This window comes from Xiphophorus couchianus, chromosome 20, assembly GCF_001444195.1.
Source record: "Xiphophorus couchianus chromosome 20, X_couchianus-1.0, whole genome shotgun sequence".
NCBI classification, from domain to species: Eukaryota; Metazoa; Chordata; class Actinopteri; order Cyprinodontiformes; family Poeciliidae; genus Xiphophorus; species Xiphophorus couchianus.
In genome coordinates, this window is record NC_040247.1 from 21,906,784 (window position 1) to 21,930,162 (window position 23,379).

A 23,379-nucleotide genomic window follows, 5' to 3' on the forward strand; every position below is an offset into this window, starting at 1 on the left:
AGGAAGTGTTACGAAATCCTGGACAAAGAAATGTTTTTCTTTCTGCGGGGTTATGTTTGTGAATGGACATGCTGAACTAAATGGTTACCTTGAAGGACTGTTTGTAGACGTATGTGTCATTTCCCACATCCGTCTTTCTGGTCTTGCTGAAGAGAACGAGGTCTTGAAAGAGGAAAATGTGACGGAGGCATTTCTTCTTCCTGAAAGTTACCAAGAACTCATCCTGGTGTATCAACTGACCTTGTTCTTTCAGATTGACCTGTGCATACACGAGAGGAAGTGTGGTTATTTAAAGTGAAAACAGTTTTTCAAAGGAAGTTTCATTTTGTTTGCTATACAGTCTCTGTTGGAATATCACCGATTGCTCCTGAAAGGTTCAAATGGGCAGAAGTCAAGCAGCATAAAAAACAGAGGTTTCCTATTATCTCAGAGAGTGTCTGTTTGCCATTGAAGAAATAACTGCATTCCTGTAGATTCAGCTCCATTCCTGCTGCTGCTGCTCACTGGATAATGGAGCTTCATCGTACGCCACACAGCAAAGTTCAGGGAAAAGTTCAGGAGAGATTGATGATCTGTCATTGTTTCTAACTCACCTCCCTCCCATACATGTCAGGATAACTAACCTCACCAAACCAATGAAAGATGAATTTTCACATCATCAATAAAGTCGCCTTCTTGCATCTTAGAGTCTATTGCTACTGCCAATTCATCACTAAGTCTTGTAAAATTGCCTAACACCACATGGAACGGATCCTGTGTCTGGAACTCTCCATCTTGTATTTGTTGGGGCATTGTGATTTTAAAAGTATGTAAAGGAAATACAAAACGTTAATCTTGCTTGATATTGTTTTGATACTAAATTAAAACAACTACTGCGTCCCCGCTTACATCACATTGGCGGATGGCGTCCATGGCCAGCAGATTGTTGCCGTGGCGAAGCTGGAAGTGGATGACTTCCAGAGCTGCCTTGATCTCGGCGACCTCTTTCGTTTGCTCCGGTCCACACTCCCTCATCACGTCCTGCAGCAGCAAGCTGTACTTACTGATGCGCTGCACAGGCTTCAGCAAGTAGGACCATAAGTCCATTTTATCCCCCAGCTTTAGCTGCTTTTGCTGAATGACGCAACAGAAACAAAGCAGCACTGTGGTTAGAGTGCAGATGTGGTATGAAATGGTGAATCAAGGTTGTTGGGTTGAATTTACCGACAATCGAGTTATACATACTGTATATATTTTTAAGTGGGCTAAAAGTCAGTTTAACGCCATAAAGTAAACTTATAAAATTATGATGCAAGTGGTTTGAATATGTTTGTTTAATGCAAATGGACAACACAACTGTCAGATTAGTATTTTTGAAAAACTTGGTGTAATTTTCCTTCAACTTCAAAGTCATGCACCACTTTTGTTTTGGATTATTTAAGGAAATACCAATAAGATCCCGGAAGTGACAAAATATAAACCAGGCTAAGGGGTAAAATAACTTTCATGAAGCACGACATCCAGCAAAATATCAGGTGGTTTTCCCTGCTACATAAAATAACTAAATTATTTTTGGGACCCAAAAAAGGGGTTCTCACCTTGAAAAAACTTTTTCCATGATTGGTAAGAAGAGAGTCTGACTGGGGTTTGTTTTTGCTGTAAAGGGCATACAAAGCAAAACTCTCTCTCTGAAAGAAAGGAACAAATAAACACCATCAATCATCATCACCTTTAAAACTACTTATGTCAGAATGTAAAACGCAAAGCATAAAGGTGAGAACAATTTTTCGCACTTCTTTTAGTCAAACACTTACTCCCGCCCTGTTTAGGAAATTAATCGTTTGAATTGTTAGAAAGAAAGACAGAGATTTTTGGAAGCAGCAAACGTATTCTCAGTCATCAGCTATGAAACATCTGGAATGGTTTTCCCTGGAACTGATTATGGTGAAGTATCCAAATTTAAGGTCAGAACTGAAAATCGTGACTCCACACTGATTAAAATCTGCCAAATTACAGTTGGCTCAGACAAAATCTTGATTAGGATTGTAATAAATGGGACTTTATCTATTATTTATTGCACACAGTGCAAGAGAAAACAATTCAGGAACTCACATGACGCAAAAAGCAGCGCCCGACTCTGAACGGTTCCTTCACGCAGCTCTCCAATTCATCCGAGAAATAGTGATGGTGAAAGTCGTGGAGCTTTTCCAAATTCCCGAAAATGCTCCCCCTCTGGCCCCGGAGGTCCTGCGGGACGTCTGCTCTCTCCAGCTCGGGAAAGTAGTGTTCTCTGACGTAACCCAGAGCTTTGACATACTCCCGCTCTGTGGACAGGAGCTCCTCCAAGATCTTCAGGACTTTCCTGTTCCAAGAGTAGGAAATGAAAAATGCAAATTTACTGATTTTATAAAATTGCGCTTTTCATTAGCTATGCATATCACATAATTTTCTTCTTGATCCATGTGAATATTTCTTTTACATTTACAGCTGAAACCACACATTGGTACAGAAAATACACGTTTTTTCTCATTGTCTGACATTTGATTAGATTGTTCCTGTTTTAGATCAATTAGGATGAACCAAATATTTTTACTTCCTAAATGCCAGAATAATGAGCCTTTATAGTTGCTTGTTTTGTTTTTGTTGTATTATCGTTTGTTTTGTTTTTTTTACTTTTTCCAAACTAAGAGATTTTAATACTTTTTCAGAGCATTTTGTAGAGCTGGTTTTTATGATGGCCCTTCCAAACGATTGACTTAATTGTCCTTAAGCCACTTTGTAAATAATTTGATCAGTTGCTTAGGGACATTGTCCAGTTGGCAAACTATTTGTACCCAAACTTCATGGCTGATGTTGCTTCAACATTTCCACACAAAATTCACTCATCATGATGCAATCTAATTTCAAAAGAAACATCACCAATCCCTCTTGCAGCAAAACACCCAAAAAACATGACGCCGCCACCCAGCGTGGAAAGAATATTGGGCTGATACAAAACATTAATACTACTTGTCAATATTTTTCATTTAATCTTATTCTGAGTTACTATATTTTCTGTGGATACAAGTTGTAACATTGTAAGTTGCTTAAAGTGTTACAAGCTGCTTACTTGTAACACCAGGTGCGTTGAAGTACCCATACTGTACAGTTGAGATGATATTCTGGTTTGAAAGTTTATTTCTTTTTCAGGTCTTCTGGTTCTGGTTCTGCTCTGCATCCCCAGAACCAGAACCAAACGTGGAGAAGCTGCATTCAGCTTCTATGCACCAGAAATCTGGAATAAGCTTCCAGAAAACTGTAAAGCGAAACACTGAGTCCCTTAAAAATCAAGACTTAACACCCACCTGTATATAGTTGCTTTCGTATTATAATAAATGAAACACTAACCAACAGTTTGATGTGTAATGATGACACTTGGAAAAATGTAATGTTTCAGCTGATGATTTTTGTGTGTTTATGATGTAAAGCACTTTGAACTGCCTTGCTGTTGAAATGTCCTATACAAATAAAATTTTATTGATTGCTTGATTGATTATGGTCAAAATTTTATTCATTTCGGTTTCCAGAGACCAAAGGACATAACTCCAACTCTTTGATTAGTTTGAACAGCTTCAATATTAAACATAACATCTTCTGGCATCTGAAAATTTTACCCAGGAATAAACCAGACTTCTGCTTGAGGTGTTGCCCTAAAATAAATGAGTCAGATGTTGTCATTTAATCTATCAGACATTCAGAAAAATGCATCATTAACCGCTGGATTTTCCCAAAACATCTAAACGCCCAGTAATCTTAGTCCAACAACCTTGTCAGACAGCACAAAAAACTGAATGTGTCACTTATTTGAAATTAAATGGCAACATTTAATTTCAACTCTAAAGTGGCAAATTGTGATTTTATGGAAATATAGACTTGAAGGCAGTCTATATGTGATTACATGTAATGTGTTTCATTTAGTGGATTACGTTCCTGAAATAAATAAACTTTTAAATGATTTTCTAATGCATTGAATATGAGTGTATGTGACTGCATTTGCCTTTTTCCACTTACTATCCTCCAGTATCCTTTAGAAACTGAAGAAGGGAGGATTACTTACAAAATGTTGCTTTCTGTTGGAGTGAGTAATGTCTCTGAAGTCCTTAAATCCTCCGGACTCCGGGTGGAGATGGTACTCTCCTTTCCCTCCCTTTGTTTATCGTCTCTTTTCGACTCACAGCTCAGGTTGTCTGGCTGCACACCCACTTGACGGAAAGTCTGCAGCTTTTGGGTGGGCTGCAGATTTTGATCCAGGGAGTGTTTCCTGCTGTGGCAGTGTTTGTGACTTAGAGGCAAAAAGCCAGAGATACTCATCTCGTACGAGCCCTCGCTTAGAGACCGACCTAGAGTCTGATGGACAGGAAAATCCTTTCTTTCTGCAGGACCTACAGTGCTCAGATCTGTAATGCTGTGGTGCTCTTTTGACTTGCATTGGCTCGCTGTATGAAAATCACCAGTTTGTGACAAATCAGAAGTATTCTTTGAGTTGTTGCATTGTGCTTCAAGTAATTCTTTCTTAATGCTGAGGTCAGATTCACAGTTGTGCTTTGAGAATGCCGCAGAGATCGTTTCTCCTTGACATTTCGCAGTGCTGACGACTTCCACATGAGAGCTCTGCTGTGGGATCTGTACGTTCCGAGCCTCCCCCGGCTTATTCCTTTTCCCCTCCCTCTCCTTTTCTTCGTGCTCCCCCAGAGGGTTTGCAGCTGTGGTATGCTGGGTCGGGTTCTTTTCTACGCCTTTGTGCTTCTCCTGCATCTCCTCAAGACGCTGCTTGACTTCCTGACTCTGGACCCAGGCTGCATTCCATGCTCTCAGCATCCCTGAGGACTCTGCTCCCATGGCAGAGGCCTTAGCCCTCAGAGCCTGGAAGTGTGGGGCGGAAAATTCACCAGTTAATCTCTCTTTTTGCATTTGAAGTGTGTTTAGGGTCTGAGATGAGCAACATCCTGCTTCTATCTGTTCCAAAAGGCTACGACATTCTTTAGCCCAGTCTGTTGCCTGTAAATATAAAACAAAATGGGTAAAGTTTTGGAGAGCCCCAGTGAGAAGAAATATACAACGAAGGGTGAAACTACTGAAGATTATAATTATACAAACCTGTTTACAAAATCTGTACAAATGCACGACTGACAGTAAATCTTTCTGTCTTTGTTCTGCTCGCAACACAAAGTCTTCTACGTTCGATTTAAAAGTGCCGACCAGGGTCCGAAAAATCTCAGCAGCAGGACTTGAGTTAATGGTGCCAATGATCTCCTCCGCCTCCTTGATGAGTATCAAGGCATACTGCTGTTTATCCTGTGACAAATTACATAGTATCAAGTGTAGAAAATGTATTCATTTTCCTGTAGTATTTTCATATTTTTCACCTAGCAACCACAAACCTCAATGTATTTTGTTGGGATTTTTATAACAAAAACAACGTAGCACATAACTTTATAGTTTAGTCAAAAGGATATATGATATTGAATTACTTATTTTGTTGTATTAAAACTTACAAGGAACATCCCCCTGGACATACCACCCCTACTATAACTATATATTACAATCTGAAAGTGTGGGCGTGCCGTGGTGGCGTAGTGGTTAGCGCGACCCATATTTGGAGGCCTTGAGTCCTCGACGCGGCCGTCGCGGGTTCACCTCCCGGACCCGGCGACATTTGCCGCATGTCTTTCCCCCTCTCCTTCCCCATTCCTGTCAGCCTATTTTGTAAAAGGGACACTAGAGCCCACAAAAAAAAAACCCTGGAAGGGTAAAAAAAAAAAAAAAAAATCTGAAAGTGTGCTTTTTTCCAGCCTTTCTCGTATCTGATAGCCAGTGATTCCAGCATCATCCTCTGAGGATGTTTTTCCTTCTACTGGAAAGAAAACAATCACTGGAAGAAGTTCCACTTCCAGTTTGCCACAAGCCATGTTTTAGTAGATGGATGCAACTAAATGCAGAGAAATCTGGCAAAAAAAAGAAAGAAACCCAATTAAGGCTAAAAAAAAGACTTGAAAAGGGGAGAGATCCACTTTCCAGCTGAATAATGACCCTAAGCATACCACCAGAACTACATTGGTTTAGCTCAAATCATATACATGTGTTAGGCAGACAAGAACTAAAAAATGTGCTGCCCAATTAATTCCAACCCCCTCTTCAGGCTAAGGCACTTTTTCTACATCTGCAAAGCTGCTAGAGACATACATCAAACGTTTTACAGACCTAACAGCAGTACGACATGGATGTGAATACCAATTCAAGCATTCAAGTCGTCAAGTTGTCACATTTTGATTTGGAAAAAAATTGAAAAGCTCATTTAATTTCTTTACATTTCTCATTTATGCACTCTTCTACTCATGTCTGTTACATTTCAATAAAATACATTAAAGTTTGTGGCTGTAATGCAACAAAATATAAAAAGGGTAGTAGGGGTGTGAATACTTTTACCATGCCCTTCAATTATTTCCCCTTGTGCTTTAAAGAGAAAAATGCAACTAAATGCCATTCAAATATGGCTGATTGTAAGTGAACAGCATTTTTCTTAGTGTGTTAGTGTACCTTGGATTTAGTGAGAAACAGATTAAAGTCTTCCAAGGCCTTTTCCCTGCCCACCGGTGTGTCATCAGTTGAGTAAGAGTTCTTCAGAATCTGCTCCCCCTCTGTACTGAACCACAATCCCTCCTGGAAGAAATAAAGCAGGAGTTAGAGAAGCTTCCTTATAACTTGGCAAGGTGTAAGACTTCTAAAACATAGGGTGTATGAAAGAAATAGTTCTGTATGAGCTTCATGTCTGGAAATTTTCACTAATGTCTTGTGGTTGAATATAAACTTTAGAGGATTTTTAGAAGCACAATTCAAAAGAAAGAAAAAAAGAATTTTGTTACCGAGATGATTTTAGCCTCCATGTCTCTGTGCCTGAGCAGGTTCTCCAGGTGTTGCAGCGACTCATTTGATTTCATCACCAACATGTGGAGCTTCTCCTCCACTTGGTTGTAAAGACTTGTTGCCAACTCCAAAGCATCTCTGAACAGAAATTGAAACACACCTGACCATGAAATTGATAAAAATGCCCAAAACATTGTAAAAAGTAAGATTCTTTACACAGTGTCTGAGCTAAATTAATGAAATACTTGAGAGCTTTTTTGGCTTCATGTCTATTCACAACATTTGGAGCATTAGCAAAATGATTCTAAACTTTTGATATGGAAATCAATATATCTTTCAAGCTTCAGGCAGGAACAACAAAGCTTTAAAATCAGTACAATGATGCCCTTTAAACTGGTGTAAAGTAGAACATTCAATATGGAAATATACCCACAGAGATGAATGCACATACAGGTAAAAGCCAGTAAATTAGAATATTTTGAAAAACTTGATTTATTTCAGTAATTGCATTCAAAAGGTGTAACTTGTACATCATATTTATTCATTGCACACAGACTGATGCATTCAAATGTTTATTTCATTTAATTTTGATGATTTGAAGTGGCAACAAATGAAAATCCAAAATTCTGTGTGTCACAAAATTAGAATATTGTGTAAGGGTTAAATTTTGAAGACACCTGGTGCCACAAACGAATCAGCTGATTAACTCAAAACACCTGCAAAGGGCTTTAAATGGTCTCTCAGTCCAGTTCTGAAGCCTACACAAACATGGGGAAGACTTCAGATTTGACAGCTGTCCAAAAGGCGACCATCGACACATTGCACAAGGAGGGAAAGACACAAAAGGTTATTGCTGAAGAGGCTGGCTGTTCTCAGAGCTCTGTGTCCAAGCACATTAATAGAGAGGCAAAGGGAAGGAAAAACTGTGGTCAGAAAAAGTGTACAAGCGATAGGGATCGCCGCGCCCTAATCAAGATTGTGAAAAAAAACCCATTCAAAAATGTGGGGGAGATTCACAAGGAGTGGACAGCTGCTGGAGTCAGTGCTTCAAGATCCACCACCAAGAGACGCTTGAAAGACATGGGTTTCAACTGCCGCATACCTTGTGTCAAGCCACTGTTGACCAAGAAACAGCGTGAAAAGCGTCTCACCTGGGCTAAGGAAAAAAAGAGCTGGACTGCTGCTGAGTGGTCCAAAGTCATGTTTTCTGACGAAAGCAAATTTTGCATTTCCTTTGGAAATCGAGGTCCCAGAGTCTGGAGGAAGACAGGAGAGGCACAGGATCCACGTTGCCTGAAGTCTAGTGTAAAGTTTCCACCATCAGTGATGGTTTGGGGTGCCATGTCATCTGCTGGTGTCGGTCCACTCTGTTTCCTGAGATCCAGGGTCAACGCAGCCGTCTACCAGCAAGTTTTAGAGCACTTCATGCTTCCTGCTGCTGACCTGCTCTATGGAGATGGAGATTTCAGGTTCCAACAGGACTTGGCGCCTGCACACAGCGCAAAATCTACCCTTGCCTGGTTTACGGACCATGGTATTTCTGTTCTAAATTGGCCAGCCAACTCCCCTGACCTTAGCCCCATAGAAAATCTGTGGGGTATTGTGAAAAGGAAGATGCAGAATGCCAGACCCAAAAACGCAGAAGAGTTGAAGGCCACTATCAGAGCAACCTGGGCTCTCATAACACCTGAGCAGTGCCAGAAACTCATCGACTCCATGCCACGCCGCATTAATGCAGTAATTGAGGCAAAAGGAGCTCCAACCAAGTATTGAGTATTGTACATGCTCATATTTTTCATTTTCATACTTTTCAGTTGGCCAACATTTCTAAAAAATCCCTTTTTTGTATTAGCCTTAAGTAATATTCTAATTTTGTGACATACGGAATTTTGGATTTTCATTTGTTGCCACTTCAAATCATCAAAATTAAATGAAATAAACATTTGAATGCATCAGTCTGTGTGCAATGAATAAATATAATGTACAAGTTACACCTTTTGAATGCAATTACTGTAATAAATCAAGTTTTTCAAAATATTCTAATTTACTGGCTTTTACCTGTAGTTAGCATTTCTACTTCCACTATTTCCTCAGAACTCTGAGTGTGTAGAAACGAGCCTTGACATATAGCAGCTTCTCCTTTATTTGTCTTTGCCCATGTTGAGCAATTTAAACACCAGCTCTCGAATTAATCATTCAATAAAAAAGTATGATTTTGGTCAGATATAGGAAATTTTACTAACAAGACTGCATATACACAAGTTTGAATAGTGTAACTGAGAAAAATCTGTAGCTATGTTGTTTGAGCTTCCTTTATTGCAGCATATAGATTTTGACAACCTGCCAAACAAAAAGTCAAAAGTTCACTCTTGTACCTATAGTCCTCAGACTGCAGAAATCTGAATTCCTCTTTCTTCATCCTCGCCAGTAACGTTCCTCCTTCCTTTTGCAGAGTCACCAGTCTGTCATCTTCCAGAACCTCCTTCATTAGAACCCTTTGCTCCTGAATGCTCTCTTGAACTTCCTGCAGTAACCACAGAACTGGGGGTCAAAATGTGAGACCAATGGATAAACTGACAACATCTGTTACACTGTGAACCTGTCCGACCTCAGCAGAGTCCATTGGTTTCCTTCTGTCCACTCTCTTGATGGCCTTTTGCAACAAGCTGTTGGCCCCTCGCAGGTTTGCCATGAAAGGCACATGCTTCTGAAACAAATTAAATAAAAGGCAGAAACATGATGTGTAACTATAAAGATGTATATTGTATAAGATTCAATAAGAAGCAAGTTCTGTTTATCACCCAAAGCTTACGGCATGTCATGGGGGAGATCTCAAACATATTGTTTAGGTACAGACTGAACACCTCAGATCATATTATTACTAAGAGTTACTTTAAATACACACAGCTCTTGGTTCTTAAATATTCCTGCTGCTCACTCGTTTAGTGAGCAGCAGACAACCACACAGAGAACCTCTCTTTGTGTCAAGAACAGGAACAGGAACTAAAGATTTTCATCATGATTGTGATTTTGTCATGTCTATTTGTACCAAAATCACTACATAGAGAAGATGATGAATAATTCCTTGTTACCTTGTTGAATCTATGGCCCCAACCCCGTGTAATACCCAAAGGGACTGGTGAGTGTAAATACAAAGTCCCAGGTTTCTCTTGTATACAACAAAACCACAGAAATGTGATCCACAAATGATGTCAGAGAAATTTGGAGGCAGAAGAAAATGTGCACTCGTATGTGAAATTTGCAACCACAGAAAATATTCACACAAATATCTTCTGAAGTTACATCAACAACTTCACTCAGTCATCTGAAATAATAATTATGAATTTGTTTTTCTCTAGGCTTTATTACTAATTTGATGCCGTTAATAAAAATATATGCTTCGTGTCTTTACACAGATCTTCAGGCAAACTACTAGCTGTCAAATATTTAACACCATATTGTTATCTAGTTTCTACATCTCATGCTGCATCAAACGACTTACAGGCTAGGTGTTGTCGATCTAAAACTGCCAGAGTAAGACTTTATAAATTCCCTTCTGTTTAGATTTGTAATCTCATGCAAAGCAGGAAGCTGGAACATTCTTTGGTTCAAGTGAAGTCAAATAAATTGTCCAAATCAAAAATGCAAGCAGAACCACTGTAAATATGAGAGCACATAGACGTTTGTGCTGCTACACATGTTTATATGGCATGAGCTTTGTTTATGCAGAGTAATAACATTGTATATACTGTCCATTTGATCACATCAAATGATGTGAAGTGCCTTATAAAAATATTTACACTGACTGAACCTTGCAGATTAAGTCACATGACAACCAAACATGAGGCAATGTATTCCCACTATAAATAAACCTGCTGTAAGTTCTCAGAGAGATGAAAATTTGCTTAAACAACAGAATCATGAAGACCAAAGAACAACCCAGATAGCACAGGGGTGAAACTGAGGTAAAGTTTAAAATGGGATTTGAAAGACGCCACATACACACTCTGAGATACAATAAAATGGTTTCGACCAAAGCCTGTGGCCCAGTCAAAGTCCAGACCTAAATTTAGAAAAAACTTTCAATTTAATTTAAGTGAGCTTGAGTTATTTTGCAAAGGCAAACAGGCTAACATTTTAGTTTCCTGATCTAAAAACATCAGAAAGTGAAAGGATGTGATGCATCCTCTTTTCTGTTTTATTATGAGATTAATAGCAAATAAAAGTATCTAAATATTATTTGACCTTTGTTTTAGTGTGATTAAAACATTTCTTCAGTCCTGAGTTTCGAAGGGAAATTTTGCAGCTGGTTATACCTGATGGAACTGCATCCAGTCCTTGTGATTGTAGGCAAACGTCCCTCCCAGGTCAGAGGTCAGCTGGGGAGCTTCCACTGTTTTGCTTAGGGCTCTCATCGAAGTAACAACATCCATCTATTAAAACAAAAAACAAAAAAACGCACAAAGACTTTGAGGAAGTGTGATTCATCTTTCATCTAACTACAACGTTGAAAGAAACTGATGGATGTGAAAGTTGCTGTGATTTCTGACCTGCAGACCCGGCTGCTTCTCCGGCCGGGGACTGCTGTCCTTATCAATCAACATGATGATGCTGTGAACAGCGTGGAGAGCTTGCTCCTGTTACGGCAGGCGAAAAGTCAAACACAAGATATATAAGGAGAATATGATTTGCATTCACAGAGCATCACTGTATTTTTAAGATATTTAGACATGATATAATCTTTACATTAAACTACAGTACATACAAAGTATGTAGCTTTATAGCACATTTAAACCGGGAGTAAACACCCTTAACCCTCAGATCTTGTATCTACTTGAAAATCAGGCAGGAGCTTTGGTAAAAAATGCCTTCCCAGAACTATGAATCTTATCAGACAGCTTTGTGAGCATGTGCATGCAGTTTTCATGTTTTAACCTGTGCCATCAGTAGAGCCTTGTAGAGGTGAAGCGGAGGCGGCTTCTTCTTGCCATTAATCACCAGAGTCATTCCCAGCTCTCGGACGTCCTTTCTATGAAAACATTGCATCACGTTAAAACACACCAGAGCTTGACACAGTATCTATTTTTGTGAATTCTCATTGCAGGCTTGAGCTACTCTAAACATTTGCATTCCTTGCCTTATTTCCATCTGACATGAACCTGCTCACAAACCACTATAGGATCTCTCAATCCCATTCTAGAGATTATTATTATTATTATTGGGTTGGAAGTCCTTGCGAGAACTTACTTCCTGTTACCTGTTGTGCGCCTGATGATGTCATACATATTTATGTGCTCAAAAAATGCCTCACTGTCTTGTAGTTTGTGCGCATTAGTTTAATGATGGCATGTGATTTTCCTGAATCTTTTCCCCTCTCACCATGCTATGTGACCTATTCTACTTTGTGCAATCAGAAATTTAGGACTCCAGGTGTTGGAGAGAGAGAGGAAAACTTGTACTGCTTTATGACAATTAAATCAAAGCAGAGAAAGAAGTCAAATTACATTTTATGTACGTTTTATCTACTCAGAATGAATTAACAGGCCAAATTATCAATGTGCCACATGGAAATCATGTAAGCATGCTAATATTAGCCTAGCGCTACAGCAGTGTTTCCCAATCCTGGTCCTCAGGACTCATTATCCTGCATGATTTAGGTCAGTAGTGCCCAAAAAGTCGGTCCTCGAGGGCCGGCATCCTGCATGTTTTTGTTTGCTCCCTGGTTTAAAGCACCTGGATCCAATGATGGCTCATTAGAAGGCCAAAGAAGAACAACTGACATGCTGAAAAGATTGTTACTACAAACAGGGAGAGAACTAAAACATGCCAGATGCCGGCCCTCGAGGACCGACTTTGGACACCACCGTTTTAGGTGTTCATCTGTTGCCACAGACCTGACTTAAAAGAATGTGTAGTTAACAAGTTTCTGTAAGATTTGATAGCATGCTGAGGAGGTATTCACATACCACTTATAAGGGCTTCTTTTTGAGCAGGCAAACTATTGTGTGTGAGCTTACATGAGACAAGGCTGCTAATTCTGGCAAGACACTACATACCAGACTGCTGGCAGCTGGTCTGGCTGCAGCAGACTGCTGTGGTATGTCTCTTTGCTGCAGACACTGGACGGTCAGAATAGTAAGACAAAGAGCTTTTGAATCTTAAAAGTCAACAATAAACCAAGTGTTAACAAGTGATGTTGATAAAGTTCTTAATGATAGACATTTGAGAGTAAGTTTTCCCAGTTGTGTGGAAACACTGGAAATGTTGGTCATTACTAGATGCTCTCATTGGATATGGATATGGATGACTAAACTTAAAAAATATACTGTAGAGAAACGGTTATAAACTAACAACAGGGAACTCTGTGTGGCTGGAATGTAATGGCTCCCTTTTGTAAAAAAATAAAAAAATAAAAAAATCATGCTGGAAATATTTCTAAATGATGTTCTGCAGCCCTCTTGTGGTTAAATGTGTCACTGCATGCCAGTTTTCATTCCTCTCGGCTGAAAAATAGAGGTCTTGAAATCATCTTCCAATTAGTCGCACACCATTTAGGAACTAATAATTAAGGACAATATGTGACTTGTATGGTGTACCTTGGTATGGAGTGTAAGTACAGCAGCAATTCACAAATGCTTTCTGCTGACACAAGAGGGGACATCCACTCCTTCCTGTCACCATGGACCTCGACCACCGCCCTACCATTCCTGTCCCTGTTGCCTGCGAATATAGAATAAGAAAAAAATATCTATATTTACAAACAAAAGTGCATTTCTTTCAAGAAAAAATATCTATATTTTTTTCTTTAAAGAAATGTTTGTTTGTGTTGTTAAATGCACAATCAAATGGTTGTTAGCTTTGGCTTCTCGGTTTTAACAAAGAAGAATCTAGTGAATAATGTAAGAAAATCACCTTGGATTCTACAGTGTTTAATGTGTCTTGGTACATTTAAAGATAACTTGTCTATTTTGTTTGATCTAAAAAATTTACTTTGGTTTCATGTTTTAGAAATAATCTTTATATTTTTTGAGAGAATTATCAGCACAAATTACCTGGTAAACAAATAATGCCCAATTCCAGCAGACCCCTGATCTTCCTCAAGCAGGATTGTTCTGTTTGTGAGCCCTGCTGACATCCAGATCCTGTTGCAGAAGGTTGTTTTTCCACCTTTATGCTGAAAAGTTTGGAACCCAATCCATTCATGCTGGATGTGCTCGAATCTAAATCTACAGAAAACACAAAAAACTGTTGGTTTTCAAAAGCAGGCAGTAATTTTGTAAAACAGAGAAGCAAGACAGATTTCAGTGATGAAGTTGTATGCTTGACATCTGTAGGTGTAGGTTTTGGTCAAACAGCCTAACCTTGAGCATGTTACTTCCCAACTCAATGTCTTTCTCCAAAAGGTACTTGGATTTTCCATGTGTGCAACTGCAAATTTCAAAGATTGTATGTAGAGATTTTGGCTTTTGTGGTTCTTTCTTTGTGGTTTTGGGGATGTTGTTGAACATCTTGACTAATTTCCATCCATCTGAGGTTTGGGAAAAATGACTGAAGATTGGACAAAGTTGTCTGTCCCAACAGAACTGTGATTCCAAATATACACCAAAACAAGAAAAGTCCTGCTAACATAAGTTTTCTTGAATGGTCCTTACCCCAACCAATTAAAAATGCATGCTCTATATGTTATGCTTAGTAGAAGGAAAGTGGACTCTACCATTCTAGCTGCAACTTAGTCAAGGACACTCAGGTAAGTATTATGGAGTTAGGGTTATGTGAATACTTAATGTATATTTCAGGGTGTATGTATCATGTGTCATCAGTGGCGATTGGAGGACAGAAATTTAAACTTCCTGTTTCTAAGTTTTGTTAAGTTTCATTTCTTAATTACACATAGGAAAGAATGGTTCAAATGAATATTTAAATAACCTAAATTTACACCATATCTATGCTAATGTTGAGTGATCCTAAATTTGCATATATTCTTTCCACCAATCCTTCCTTGTCAACAAGTATTTTTATTTGAGTTTAGACAAATTCAGCACAGATACACAACTTTACATAGACATTCTGTAAAAAAAAAAAAAAAAAAATAATAATAATAATAATAATAATTTAAAAGTCTTAGCCTGGCAGCAAAGTGAGGTAGACATCCTAATTGACCTCCTCTCAACAAGGCCCCATCTATAGTCCCCACTATTTTAATAGTCCATGACAAGCATGTCTCCAGCCAAGATCTCAGCTCGTCCCTCTGAGGGCATTCTTAGACATGAAAACAAAAGAGGAGAGCAGAGAAACTTCCTTCTTGCATGTCATTCTGTCTCCCTAAATTAGACAAATGCCCTGTACTTTTTTTTCTTTCCACCCACTGGGTTCAGACCCTCTTTTACTGGGGTGCAGGTTGCTATTTCCTTTCCCTCCCCTGATAAGAGGAATGACGTGAATGTGACCGTCCAGCCAATGATCTCAGACAGCACAGGGGAGATTCCCGGGAGGATGATTGTGCTGAAGTCTGATCTTTGACTTTTGAACCCTTGTTCTGAAGAGTCTTTATGAAGCGTAACCCTCAGAGGAGCCACATTCCCTCAAACACAACAAGGTCACGGTAGAGTTTCTTGCACTCGTTTTTTTCTACTTTTTTTTTTTTTTTGCTTGAAAGTTGGGAGATTCTTTGAGCATTGAGAGACACTTCATTATGAATGACTGCTTGGGCATAATGTTAATGTGTGGACTGTGTGTGTGGGCTACGTTCTAAAATGAAATCTGCAGTGAATTAGCCAACAGAGACGATGAAACATTGTCTCTACTTACCTTTTTTCAAGCACTTCAGTCTTTCCACGTTTGAAGCCTCCTGATAATCTGCTGTACTATTTTGATGCTGCATTATGCTGGTTACTGTTTCAGGACAAACATCACTGTGGCTCCTGTTGTTGATTTTGTACAGAATAGGACTCCCTGTGGGGGTGTCTGACAAAGCAGACATAGATCTCACTTTGACTTTGTGTTTTCCCGATGGTTTTACACCCTCCTCTTTTTGGCGTGTCTTCAAACCTCCGTCAGATGTCGCCAAGGACACAACTGATCCTGGATGCTTAAAAAAAGCATGCCCCAACTGGTGAGAAGTTAGTTTACTGTCACTGGGGCTCAGTCCAGAGAAGGGTTTTAAAATCAAAGCTGATTCCTTCATCGTGTTTTCTGATTCACAGCTCAAAGGACGGTGACATCCCGTGCTTTCGCAGGATTCACTGTCCATCGCAGGTTCTTTGCAGTGGTTGGATAAGTTACATAGGTGGTCTTTTTGACCTTCAAATGCCCCTCCAGGTCTTATATCATCATCCTCAAACAGTCCAACCTCCTCCAAGGCACCTAGGAGGTCCACACCTCCCCTTTCAAAAGGCACCGGGTTTTTTAGCGCTGCTACATAAGAGTCTCTGTATCTACATTTCAAATCCAGGTCAATAAGATCCTGATCCAGCTGTCTTTGGCCACATGGCATACAGGGTTCATCTGCATACTGCAGGGTTTGTCCACTATTTCCAAGTGGGATGGGTGGCGGCTGTCTCACAGGTTTGGGCAACACTGAAATAGGTTGAATTTGTTTATCCACAAATTCCTTCCCTTTAGCAAACTCCACCAAGTCAACATAATCCCCCTCGATTTCTTGATAGGTCAGACTCTCCCAGGTGTTAGGAGAAACCCAGCCCACAGGTTTGTTCATTGGTTTGGACCCTGATCTGGGCGGTCGCCTTTCCATTTTGATGAGTTTTGAGGATGTGTGCAATGGTCTCAGAGATGCTGACATCCTGTCTTCTTGTGGCAACTTCACTGCCTCCACTGGAAGGGTTGATGAATTGAAGTGAGAGGAAGCTGAGGCCTTCTTGGTCTGAGGCGCTGCTTCACCACAGGCGGAGACAGTCTTAGGCTTGTCTAAAAACTCTGGAATTGAAATTTCAGACCACTGCAACTTGATCACACCTTGATCTGTGCAAAGTAAACAGCGAGACAGAGGAGTCCCGTGGCGTCCTTCATTGATATCCTGCAGCCACTCTTCAGTGAAGAGGCAGGGGTAGGAAGTCTCAGGGATCGGTGTCTCCTCAACCTCTCGACATCCCTCCTCCAGAAGGCTCTTGAGGACAATCCGGGCCGCTTGGTCACCAAAGGGTTCCACCTGAAGATAGAAGTCTCCAGGACGCAACAGCAAAGGGTTCACAGACGCTAACTGGACGACGGTTTTGTCATGCAGACAAAGAGGCCAACCCTCACAGCGGAAAACTACGTCAGAGTATCCAGCCTGAAAAAAAAAATATATTGTTATTACAGAGTGACAAGGATTTTTAGATTTACTCTCTGATACTTTTTATTGCTTATACAGATTAGGAATTGCAATTTTCATTCAGTTATGCTGTTTATTGGCAATAAGCAGAATTATAAGGACTATGACTCTAATAACAGGCACTGAAAACAGTAAAAATCTCAGCATCAGAAGTGCTTCATTTAATTTTGTTAGGACATGACACTGAACTGTTTGCTGTTACTGTTCTCAAGTGTGCAGTCTGTTGTCCACGCAGTAGAAAATATTAACAAAAAACTATAAAAAATATTCGAGTAAAAATTCTGGATTGAAAAATATCAGCAACCAAGCTATGTAAGGTTAGATCTCAGCAGCTTCTCTATTAAGTTTTCATCATTTTTGTTAAAACCTTTGACAGTCACAGTAAGTTATTTACTTATTCTTTAAACCTCTGTAACCCATTTGGGAGTCTACAGCATGACTGAAGATGAATAGTATCTTTTTATGCATTCACACTTACACATGCAGCCTGCTGGACAGACTCCAGCAGGTGTTTGGAGGGAATAAGGAAGTCCAACAGGCACTGCAGAGCATCGCCGTGGTAACGTTCATCGATGGTACGAAATAGCTGGCAGAGGACGATGGGTGCTGTGACCTCAAAAGGTGGGAAGAGTGCCGACAAGGCACTCTGGATAGACAGGTCCAAAGATTCTGGATTCTGGGAGAAATTAAAAGTTAAAAATTATTATTTTCATAATTGCTTTGACTCGGTTATTTCTCAGCCACATGCATTACTATAGGACAAAAATAAAGATTGCTTGCATATTTTATGTATTTTACCTTTCAATAACCCAGTTCAGAAAATAAGCTTCAACAGTCATGGTAAAATAAAAGTACACCTCTTTAAATTGTAAGGCTTTTTTGGGTTTTATTTTTGACATATCTAGGGTTTTAGGAGATTATTTTTTGTTTGCCATTTTCACTAAAGCACCACATCAGCAGTGTGACCAGAACACAATCAGCTGTTCAGACTTTTTTCATTTCACTTCCTGGCCCAGACATCCGCTTCTTTCTTTTTTCTTTTTTTTTTTTTCTTGTTTGGCGCTGAAGTCAGAGGAGAATTTTACAGTCTTGGCTGTCTTGACTCACTGGATCAGCTCCCTGTAAGATTTACACATCAAAAGGGGAGTAAGAATATGGCTAAAAAGAAATAAAACAAAACAAAGGAAAGTCTTTCACCACCAAAGAAGTCTGCAGCGTGAATAGGAGCCAGACATACTGTCTACCCAGAGTAGAATACTTTTAAAATGTAACTAAAAAAAACAAAGCAGGAAATAGTAAAAATACTAAAGTTGATTTAAAGAGAACTGGCAGACTGCACACTTTCAAGCTTTACACATTGTGTTATCATAGAGGCAAAGATCCCAGAGGAATGTGAGGTGATGTGACTTTTTATGTGGGAGTTCACTTATCTCATTCACTGAAAAGGACAAAGATGTCCACACAAATAAACTACTTTTAACTAACCACATGTTTACATTTCTGAGTATTTTATATAAACTGAGCTGATTCACAGATAAAGTGATTTTGTTAAAACACTAATAGCAAATATTTAGCTCAGCATCATAAAAATGTATTGCTTTGTCTATAAATGTCAGAATATTATCCTTAAAATGAACAGTTCACGATATTTGAAATGAGATTTATTCTTTATGAATCCTATTTGTTTGGTACCTGATGCCAGTCTTAGACGGGCCAAGACAACAGAGGACTTATTTTCTACATTTCTGAATAAAAACATCTCTTTGAGTAGCTGTTAATGAGAACCACTGTGACTAACTCATTTTGATTTTCACTTACTGAAGAGAACAACAAGAAATATACGTATAAGCTGCACACGACTTTCAAACAGAGCCTCATACCTGTACTTTTGTTAGTATGACATTTCAAAAGTTTGGCAGTCGCATTTTAGAAATTCTGAGCAACTTAACTTCAGTCACATACCTTTGCTTTATTACACTGTGCACCGAGAAGACCATGAATTACTAAAAAGAATGTCTGTGTCACCACTTGTGACATTTTCAAAACATTTTAACTGTGACTCATTAAGGAAAGTCCTCGTGGTCCAAACAACTCAAAAGCAAATACACTTCAGAGCAAAACAACAGATGCTTTGCCAACCTTTGATTCATTGGTGTTTTTGCTTGGAGTCTCCTCAAAGAGGTTTTGGATTTAGAGTTGGGCAAATAACGAAGGAAATGGCTGAATGGTTTTCTGCATGAGTACACTTTTGGATGTCATCTTTATCACATTAGGGAACATGAGCAAGGGAAAAACCCAAGACTACTCAAAGTTATATATTTTTTTCTTTATTATAAATATGATTAAGTATTCCCTGCGTTGCTCTGCTCACTTCTTTCCTGACCTGGACATGGCTAATTTAAGTTAATGTATTTTCAGCTGACCAAGGTCACCAGATGATCAAGGTGACAGGAGCATCTCTTCTAGACATAAATGCCCTCAAAGACTCAACTGTCTGTGAAACAGTTTTGGGTCAAGTACTGCACATGGAGCTGGTTTTCACTGTAAGTACACCTTTTTGAGAAGTAATCCTCCAAATGTCTGAAAAGTCAAGGTATCAGCAGCAGCTGTGCTATTAGTGAGGAGCAGCCAAGCATGTGGAAACAATTCAGATGAAAGGAGAGTGTCTTTAAAGCATTTCAGTGAACCCATTCGACAATAAGTTTGCCTTTGAGTTGAGGATGTTTCGAGATCTGCGATTAGATTCGTGAAATAGTCGAGCACATACACAACACTTTTGATCTGGCTGTGCAGCACAGCAGCTAAAGTAAAAATAAATCTGGGTCTTGGCATGTCAGCTGGCTGTGAAATGTTCCATGAATTTAGCATTTGGCACACAAACTTCTAGTTTGTATTTATAAGGACAGGGCTCTTGAAGGTTTAGTCTGCAAATATGTTGAGTCTTTTTTTAAAGTTGTGTTTTCCCTTCTGTGTTTAGAAAGAATGTATACACAAGTCCATTAAGTGTTGGTAAAGATCCATAATGCAGAAACTTAAGTGAAGCACTAACAGTTTTTTCACTTGTGTTATAAATGATAGTACTCTATATGAAGTAACGTGATTTAACAGTAGCACAAATAGTAACGTGATTAGTTCAACACTTCAAACAGCAAAATTTTGAAATGTTTATTTCACACAAAAAACATAGATTTGAATGAATATATATAAAACTTAAAAGATACAAGTGTGCATGAGTACAAAAGAAGACGCATTAAAAATATTAACTTCTCAATAAATGGATACAATTAGTAACCATTCAGTAGCAGGTTAACTTCCAAAAAAAAAATCAATAAAGTAAGTAAGTTGTGAAACTAATAAGCATTAAGTTGACTTGATTTGGTATGGTATCTCTCAGGGTTGTCTGCTCAGCCCACAGCCATTTATACTGTAACAAAACCACAGTGCATTAAAACATAATCGAAACTTTCTAAAGCCATTTGTAGATGACAGGTACACCAGGTAAGGTTGTTTTTAAGTGACTGAGTATTAATTTACAGGTAGGAGGTCAAACAATTATGGGACTGGTGCTGAGACAGTCACCTGGTGCTAAGTGATGACAAAATGAATAAAATCATCATAATGTGAAAATACTGAGCTTCTGCTACTATTATACACTTTACATAAGTATACTTATTGATTTGTTTAATGTTTTATCTATCAGGACTTTTTTTAATTTCAGGGTTTTCCAAAATAGTCTCTTTCATTCCAGATACATGAAGCAGTTTTGGTATGAGCAATACATTAAACTGACTATAAATCTGTTTGATTTAATTTTGATGTTAATTTGATTACTAGGCAAACTGGAATGAAAGTAAACAAAGGAATGATCACCTCACCCACAGCTGGAAACTCTAATGCCATGAACAAAAAAAATTAAAAAGACAAATTAAACTCATAAGAGGTATGAGAGAAATATTATACTGATGCCAAAGCCTTACAAAAGCATTCAATGAACACCACATAACAACTAAAACAATTAATAAGTTATATTTTTAATTAAAACAGCTGCCAAACTGATAACCAAAGCACATCTCACGCATAAACTAAATAATTATTAATGAGTACATTAATGATTTGCATAATTCTCTCTGATATATTTGTTTTTATATGCTTCCTAGTCTGGGCAGAACACCAAATGTTGACAGCAGCCTTTACAGAGCACCAATGTTTAATTTTACAATAAAAAGGTTTAGTGAAATAGATGGCTTAATTTGAGGATACTACTTTTGGATCCACACCAGGCAATCTATTTATACAACCGGTTCTCAGTAGCCTGCTGTGTTATTGTAAACCCCCTGTCCAACAAAGGACCCTGCTTTAAGCATGGTCCTGGTAAGGCTTGATGGCTTGAACAGGTCCTGAGGAGCTCAAAGTAAACAGAAAACACAGCAGCATCAAAGACCTCACACTGGTCAACTTGAAGAACAACTGGCAGAGACAGAAGCATCTGTCTGCACTTTGGACATGAAATGTTGAAAACAAGTGTAAGATGATTTCAGCTGTTGTTTATGCAATAACACCTTAAATCTTTCAGCTATGTTTAACATTTGCAATCACAGAGAGCTAAAACGAGTTAACGTTCACCACACAGTGCAGGGTCCTGGATTTCATTCAACATCAATATCTGAGCACCTGCAGTTTTTCTCACTCTGCGCACCTCTGTTAGTCATTGCATTCCTTCATTTTCCTGATTGTGTACATCTGTCACAACAGCCTGTGAAATGGAGAGCAGAATAGGTTGGAGGCAGACGGTCGAATGATAATACATCACAGCTGTTTAAGACTCACGTAGCCCTTGAAATATAGGTTCTACTGTACTCTGCAAAGCTAAGAGCGTATCTGGGGACATTTCTAATAAAGGGCTGAACAAAGATGAGTGGCTCAGCTTTTCACTGAATGTGTTTTATTTCAGTTATTAGACTCTTGCATGCTTGCTGTTTCCAGAGAAGTTCAGATCTGTTATTTTGTTCTACATTCATGGAAGTTTAATATCTGTAATGACTGTAGTTAACATTCTCTCAAGGGATGCCTGCCAGCTTTTATCTATTATTACTGTACGTTATGAATGCAAATCATGTCCTGTTTTATCCGTTAGCCTAGTTTGAATGTTATTTTATGTAATAAAATTAGCAGCTATTAACTGTTGTAAATTATTTTAAAAATCAACAAGGTACAATGCATAGCTCATTAGAAATATAAATATGTGCTTAAAAAAATACAACTACATTAATACCCTCTGATATTGAACTCCTTACTCTTAGTAGAATGATTTGCAATTGGAAACTACTGTAAATCTGTATTTAAAACCTTGTTGTCAAGTGTGGAAAGTGAATTTGTTCCAAGGTTTCATATAAGCTTGGAAATTAAAAGTGGGGTGCATCGTAATGAGTTAAAACATTTCCAAAATTATCCAAAGTACTGGAGTCCAGATTGACATAAATACATATGGCCAGAAAGAAAGAAGTCTATTTTATGTCCCTAGTATTGTTATACAAGGTGCTAAGCCTCTCCCAACTCTGTCAGAGACAGGTTTTGAAGTTTTCTTACCAGTCAGCTTTAAAACCTGATTAGTGGTGAGAGTTCATGTCTCACACTTAGTTTTGATCTCTGGCTTTTGTGATTAAGATGTAGTCAGTCTGAAGATTATTAGATATATGTCCAAAATATTTAATTTTCTTAATGGTTGCAATTTTTTTTAAAAAGGCACTGATTAAAATCTGTCTATTTTTGTTTTTTTCTAAGTGATTACAGAGGGAGGTTTCCTCAAATTGTCCCATTTGCTGAACAGTCAGGTCTAGATTCCTTCAAAAGGCAACCAAACCTGCTAGATGGCCCATGTTTGGAACCCTAGTCAAGGATTTTCAACTCAAGTTTTAACATCTAGGTGTTTAATAAACCTAAGCTATGTAGCGATCGATGCACAGAGGGGGAACAATTAAAATTTCACAAGGAGAAAACATTTATTTTGAAATTAAGAGAGATTTTAAAGTCCTGTTTTAGATATGCACTGTCACCTGGTCTTCTGCACAATAGTCAAGTTCTGTTGTTTTCTTTTCCATGTAGATTACAAGCACTTGTGTATAAATCTCATTGCTATATACTGCCAGATAAAACATTCTTGTGGTATT

General features: G+C 38.7%; 1 protein-coding gene across 2 annotated transcripts in view; it reads right to left on the reverse strand.

The window, feature by feature from the left end:
* Positions 1-23,379, reverse strand: part of quob (quattro b) — a 37,086-nt gene that overhangs the window by 4,068 nt on the left and 9,639 nt on the right. The window contains exons 2-18 of one of the 2 annotated variants that reach the window (XM_028003022.1): positions 17,691-17,888; positions 15,691-17,170; positions 13,935-14,108; positions 13,479-13,602; positions 11,818-11,911; positions 11,433-11,519; positions 11,199-11,315; positions 9,491-9,586; positions 9,258-9,406; positions 6,882-7,020; positions 6,556-6,678; positions 5,116-5,313; positions 4,076-5,016; positions 2,092-2,341; positions 1,578-1,667; positions 889-1,113; positions 89-259 (exon numbers count right to left, since the gene is read on the reverse strand). In XM_028003022.1, the coding sequence (XP_027858823.1) occupies positions 89-259; positions 889-1,113; positions 1,578-1,667; positions 2,092-2,341; positions 4,076-5,016; positions 5,116-5,313; positions 6,556-6,678; positions 6,882-7,020; positions 9,258-9,406; positions 9,491-9,586; positions 11,199-11,315; positions 11,433-11,519; positions 11,818-11,911; positions 13,479-13,602; positions 13,935-14,108; positions 15,691-17,170; positions 17,691-17,888 (4,656 nt within the window). Of the gene's footprint in view, positions 1-88; positions 260-888; positions 1,114-1,577; positions 1,668-2,091; positions 2,342-4,075; positions 5,017-5,115; positions 5,314-6,555; positions 6,679-6,881; positions 7,021-9,257; positions 9,407-9,490; positions 9,590-11,198; positions 11,316-11,432; positions 11,520-11,817; positions 11,912-13,478; positions 13,603-13,934; positions 14,109-15,690; positions 17,171-17,690; positions 17,889-23,379 lie in introns of both variants that reach the window. The other variant, XM_028003021.1, reaches the window with a different exon arrangement.